The sequence below is a fragment of the Myotis yumanensis genome, unplaced genomic scaffold (assembly GCF_028538775.1).
Source record: "Myotis yumanensis isolate MYYU_CA2020_CCGP unplaced genomic scaffold, mMyoYum1.0.hap1 SCAF_3, whole genome shotgun sequence".
Lineage (NCBI taxonomy): Eukaryota > Metazoa > Chordata > Mammalia > Chiroptera > Vespertilionidae > Myotis > Myotis yumanensis.
Window position 1 is genome coordinate 206,274,283 of NW_027223754.1, and position 5,947 is coordinate 206,280,229.

At 50.4% G+C, this 5,947-nt stretch overlaps 1 protein-coding gene across 1 annotated transcript; it reads left to right on the forward strand.

Annotated features, from left to right (window-relative positions):
* The first annotated feature begins 3,491 nt into the window (after positions 1-3,491).
* Positions 3,492-5,530, forward strand: LOC139006521 (tripartite motif-containing protein 51-like). The gene is made up of 3 exons (XM_070408844.1): positions 3,492-3,510; positions 3,897-4,700; positions 5,517-5,530. The coding sequence occupies exons 1-3, from the start codon at positions 3,492-3,494 to the stop codon at positions 5,528-5,530; spliced, it is 837 nt and encodes a 278-aa protein (XP_070264945.1).
* The last annotated feature ends 417 nt before the right edge of the window (positions 5,531-5,947 follow it).

Consider the following 5,947-nt stretch of genomic DNA (forward strand, 5'->3'; position numbering starts at 1 on the left):
AGATAGATCACCTGGGCGTGTCCCAGTCAATCAGTGGAAAGGCTTCAGGAGCAGAACCGAAGCCCCACTGAAGGAGAAATTCCACCTGTGGGCCAGGGTCAGCCTTCCTCACAGCCTGCCCTGCAGACTCGAACTTGCCTAGCCAGCTCTCGCCACTGCAGAAGCCAATGGCTGGCAGTACATCCCTTACTACATCCCACTGCTCCTGTTTCTCCACCTGAACCCTGACTCATACAATGACCAAGACCAGACAGATGCCTGGGGGGGGGGGGGGGTGAGGAGACCCCTCCCCAGGACTTGGTTCAATGTGAGTCCCCTCCACGGGCTCGCTGCCACCCTGGGGAGAGGCGGGAAATCCCAGATGGACTGATGCGTTTCCATCCTCGAAGGGAATGGAGAGTCAATAACGAAATCTAGTTCAGACATGGAAAAGTGAAGAAAGACATTTGCGCACGCCCAGGTTTATGGGCTAAGTAGGGTCACATCTACTACACCATGTTAAAACCCTAAACCTGTGGTTGGCAAACTGTGGCTCTCGAGCCACATGTGGCTCTTTGGCCCCTTGAGTGTGGCTCTTCATAAGCCTTAGGAGTACCCTAATTAAGTTAATAAGAATGTACCTACCTATATAGTTTAAGTTTAAAAAATTTGGCTCTCAAAAGAAATTTCAATCTTTGTACTATTGATATTTGGCTCTGTTGACTCATGAGTGTGCTGACCACTGCCCTAGACCTACATCAGGGTGCAACAGAAAACAGAGCTACAGTAACACTAACCAAGCCATAATAATAAGAGTAACACGGCCTTATTGTAAGAAAGTACCAGGTGTCCGTTATTGTATTTTACTCCATTGGCTAACAGTAACCTTGTGAAGGGTGGGTGGTTATTAGCCCCTTTGCAGAAGAGGAAGTGAAACCTGGGAAGACAAAATAGTGGCCTCATTGTTCCGTGGCTGGTGAGTGCGAGTCAGGGTTCAAGACCTGCCCTGTTGCCTCCAACGCTGTACTTTAAGGACGATGCTGTACTGGTCTCTGGCACAGTGACTGAGATTCCCCCTTCGGGCCCATCATTCCTCCTTCAAAGTTCCCAGAGACTCTCCCCGGTGCTCCTCAGCTACCAGAGACCCTTCCTCACCCTCCTGGCATTTGCCCCATGTCCACTGACCAACCCAGGATTCACTAGGAAGCTCCCAGATCCTGTCAGTGTCTGCGCCAGGCTGAAGAGGTTGCTGGGTCCCTGTCTGGGGCTGGTCACTAACGCTGAGATGTCTGGGAGGGCAGGCCCAGCAGGCCCACCCACAGTCTGTGCCTCCCTGTGAGTGCATGCCCCTCCTCCCACCAAAAGCAGAGTCTGGGTCTGAATCTGGTCATGTGACTTGATTTGGCCCCTGGAATGCAGCAGAAGTGTTGCTCTGTGGGGTTAGGCCCAGCCCTCGGTTTTTGGTTTTGCCCTCTTGGCACCCAGCTGCCCTGCACTGAGGAAGGCCAGGCTGTCCTAGTGAAGGATGGAGAGAGAGCCCTGGAGGAAAGGGCACCATGTGTGAGACACCCCAGCAACAGCCAGAATCAGCGCTGAGAGATGCCTTCCGGGACCTTCCAGCCCAGGCCAGCCCAACCTGCTGCTGGACGCAGCTGAGCTCTGCTCAGGTCCTACCCATATCTCATGAGAACATACACTAGAAAGTCATTGTTGCTTTACACCGCTCAGCCTTGGGTGGTATGTTACACACAACACACAACTGATACAGACTCACCTGTGGGAGAAGCTCACCTCTGCAAACCTTGATGCAGGCTCCGCTACAAATCTGAGCTGAGACTTGGTCCAAAAAAGAAACCCCGCCCTGGCCAGGGTGGTCAGTGGTTGGAGTGTCGTCCGGTACACCAGAGAGGGTGTGGGTTCCATTCTGGTCAGGGCACATGCCTGGGTTTCGGATTCAATCCCGGTGGGGGCGCGTATGGGCGGTAGCCAATCAGGGTTTCTCTCTCCCTAAAATCAATAACATCATATCCTCAGGTGAGGGCTACAAAGAAACCACAGACTCCAGGAGGATATTTGTTCTCTGAGAAGCAGCTGGAATCCGCTGTCCCTCAGATGGGGCCTTGGAAGATGGCCCTGCTCACCCGCTGCAGCCACCGTCACTGCAGGCAAGACCCGCAGCCTGGCCTGGCAGGAGAGGCCATTTCTGTCCTCCCCCGTGGAGGGCGGTTTGGAGGGAGGCCTGCTCCAGGCCCCAGGCCCCAGGGTCACCACCTGGGGCGGCTGCTTTCTGCTCCTCAGGGCCTGTTCTCTCTGAAATGCTTGGGTTCCCCTTCAGTGCTCAGCCTGGGAAGCAGTTTGCTCACTGCTTCTTGCAGCTGCTCTCTGGGGAGGACAGAGAAGGTGGTCCAGCTCACCTGGGAATGGGAATTCAGCTTGCAGGCCTCCCAGATGTAGCAGGTGGAGCTCACGTTCATTGTGGGCAGGGCTGTCCTCGAGACAAACCCACCCGCAGCACCAGCCCCCCAGAGCTGAAGGTGCCACTCCCCTGTCACCCTCCCCCTGTTCTACCCTGTGCTTAGCCCTCATCACGCCCCAGGCAGAATCACATCAGATGGCGGTAGCTGGATCTCCATAATTCTAGAAAGAGGAGCCTGGGGTCCTGCAGTCCTGGCCCCATCCCTGCAGCCCTGCTGTGGGATGCCCAGCCCTCCTGATGGTGCCCAGGTCTCTCTTCTGCCACGCCCACTGGTGGACCTTAGCTTGCTTCTAGTTCTTTATGAAACAGCACAGAAACATCCTTCAGGCATAAAAGTTTGTCTGCATTTGAGATTGCTTCCCTTAAGATATTTAATAAATAGAATGACTGGGACAGAGGATATTGCCATATAAATTTCCTTTATGCCTAGAACCACACTCTAATGCAAACAAATTGCACCAATTTACATTTATGCTCACAGGATATGAGGTGTCCACTTATTCCATCTTCCAGTTCATAGTACTTTTTAAACATACACACACATCATTCTTTTAAAAATTCTTTTATTATGCTAAAACATGCACAACATATAATTTACCATTTTTAAGGGTACAGTTCAATAGTGTTAAATTATATTTACCCTGTTGTGCAACCAGCCTCCAGAGCTCTCTTCATCTTATAAAACAGAACTCAGTGCCCACTAAACCATAACTCCCCATCCCCCACCTCCCAGCCCCTGGAAACTGACTCTCTACTTCCCATCGCTACGGATTCGAGGGCTTCATTTAAGTGGAATCACACAATGTTTATCGTCCTGAGACGGCTTTATTTCACTTAGCACAGTGTCCTCAAGGGTCATGCCTGTTGGAACATGGGCCAGAATGCCCTTCCTTTTTAAGGCTGTATTTTTTTTAAAGGATTTTTGGGAAAGTTTATTTGAGCGAAACTGTGCAAGATCTAAAATGCTCTGGAGAATAACAGGTACTCAGCTTCTTCTCTGAATTTGAAATGAAGGAGGGGATGTAAGGAAGGTTACATGAAGTGGGAGAAAGCAGGTAGGGATTGGATTAAAGGACAGTCAACAAGAGTGTGGTCTCTTTTTTAAAAAAAACACACAACAACCAGGCAGCCACAGCAGCCTGGCAGCAGGGTGGGGGGCACGGGCTGGCTGTGGGGGACCTTCGAGGAGCTCAGGCTTGTCAGCTTCATCCCTGGGCAGGACCAGAGGCTCTGGCCCAGCTGGTTCTGCAAAAACCTCAAGGGTGGGCACCTGGTGGCTCTGAGAGGCTCCTAGGCTTAATTACTTAATCACACCCCTCGAGTACTCAATCACCCCACGAGTATTTAATGATAACCACGCCAGTGAGCCTGCGGGCTGAGTGAGCCTGCTAGCCGAGCGAGCCTGCGAGCTTGCACTGAGGAGAAGTTTGAGTCCTGCCAGTTGAATGTTCCAAGCAGAGTTTGAATCAGGAGAAGCTCATACAAAATATGGATCACATCTTGCAAGTCTTCCAGAATGGACTCATCTGCTCCATGTGCAGGAACTATTTCATAGACCCCATCACCATAGACTGTGGGCACAGCTTTTGCAAGCCCTGTTTCTTCCTCAGCTGGCCAAACAGGTCAGTCCCTGCTCACTGCTCTGAATGCCAGAAAGCAATCCAGCCCAGAGAATTTCACACAAATGTGTGTCTCAAGCAAATGGTTCTCATTGTCAGACAAGCCAGTCTGTGGCAATTCCTTCGCTCTAAGGACAATAGGTGTAGGATACACACGGAGGCAAAGCAGATCTTCTGTGAGGATCAGAGGAGCCTGCTCTGTTTGCACTGCTCTATCTCCCAGGAGCATGAGGCTCACAGACACTGCTCAGTAGAAGAGGCCGCTGAGCAGCACAGAGAGAAACTCCTCAAGACAATGTGCTCTTTATGGGAGAAATGTGAAAATGACAGAAACCTGAATGTGGAAACTCTCACAACCAGTTCTTGGGAGTTTTATGTGATCTCAAAGGCGCAAGCAATCAGAGCTGAATATGATATGTTGCCTCCAGATCTCTATCCTGAAGAGCATGATAATTTAGAGAGAATGCAAAGAGAAGGCAAGGAGATCTTTCAACAACTCAAGGACAGCAAAGCCAGGATGGCACACAAGAGGGAGCTTTTAAGAGGATTGTATACAGAGCTGAAGGAAATGTGCCATAAACCAGATGGAGAGATGCTCCTGGATTTTGGAGACATATCGCACCACAGTGAGGCAGTGTGTGTGCACATGCCCCAGCCTGTGAAAGCAGAGCTCACTGCAATGACCATCCCGATGATGGAAAGGATCAGCTTTCACAGTGAGATTATCCCTCTGTGTCAGGAAAGAACTCGAAGTCATGTCTTCCTAGGGGGAAATTTGATAAGCCTGAGTGTTGGATGTTATTCAAGGTGTACCATGTGCCTTTCCACTCTCTGAGTGTTTTGTTTTCTTGAGTCCTCAGACTTTTCACTGTGGAAAACATTACTGGGAGATAGAAGGGGGAGACACTTGGAATTGGGCTATAGGAGTCTCTTGTGATGATTGGATAGTGATGAATATAAATCTCCAGAAGGCATTCTACCTTCTTGGCTGTGCTAAAACCGACATGCACCATAATGTCTTCACAACCTCCCCACTTTTACTGCAATGTGTGCCCAAAACCTATTGGCCGAGTAGGGGTATTCCTGGATTATGAAGATGGAAGTGTGGCCTTTGTAAATGTAGCACAAAGTTCCCTTATATCTAGAATCTCTTATTGCTCTTTCTCTCCCAATCTCAGGCCTATCTATTGCTGTAGTCACTTCTGACTAGAAATAGATTAGGAATCATTCTGTATGCTGGGGAACTCCAATACCTAAGGAAGCCCTTTACCTGGTGCCCTATCAAATTAGACAAATATGTTATACATTTTTGTTTTTAATTTCCTTTTTTGTCTTGAATATCTATTTACTGTATTATTAAATACTAGAGGCCCGGTGCACAAAAATTTGTGCACTCGGAGGGGGGAGGGGAGTCCCCCAGCCCTGCCTGTGTCCTCTCGCAGTCTGGGACCCCTAGGGAGATAACGACCTGCCGGCCAAGAGCAGAGCCCACCTATCCTCCTCTTCAGTGTCCCATCGTGGCACCCGGGGCCAGTCATTCCCCTCTCAGGGCCTCAGTTTCCCACAAGGCCCGGCACTGAGCTCAAAGGGTGGGTGAAACAATGTCTGGATTCTCAAAATCTCAAAGGAAATCCTTTGTCCCCATCAGCCTCAGCAGCAGCCTTATGGGCAGCCTCAGGGCAGCAAGGCCACACGGACAGAGGATTGGATGCACTTACCTTCCCCCACATCTTCTGCTTCCTCCACAGCACCCCAACAACCCCCTTTGCCTGGCAGCTCTGGCTCCTGTCTCAGCTAGCCCAAGACTGTGCTGAGCTGGAGGGGTCATTGTGAACCCACTTGAGCAGTGTCCCCCTTTCTCTGTGCTGTTTAT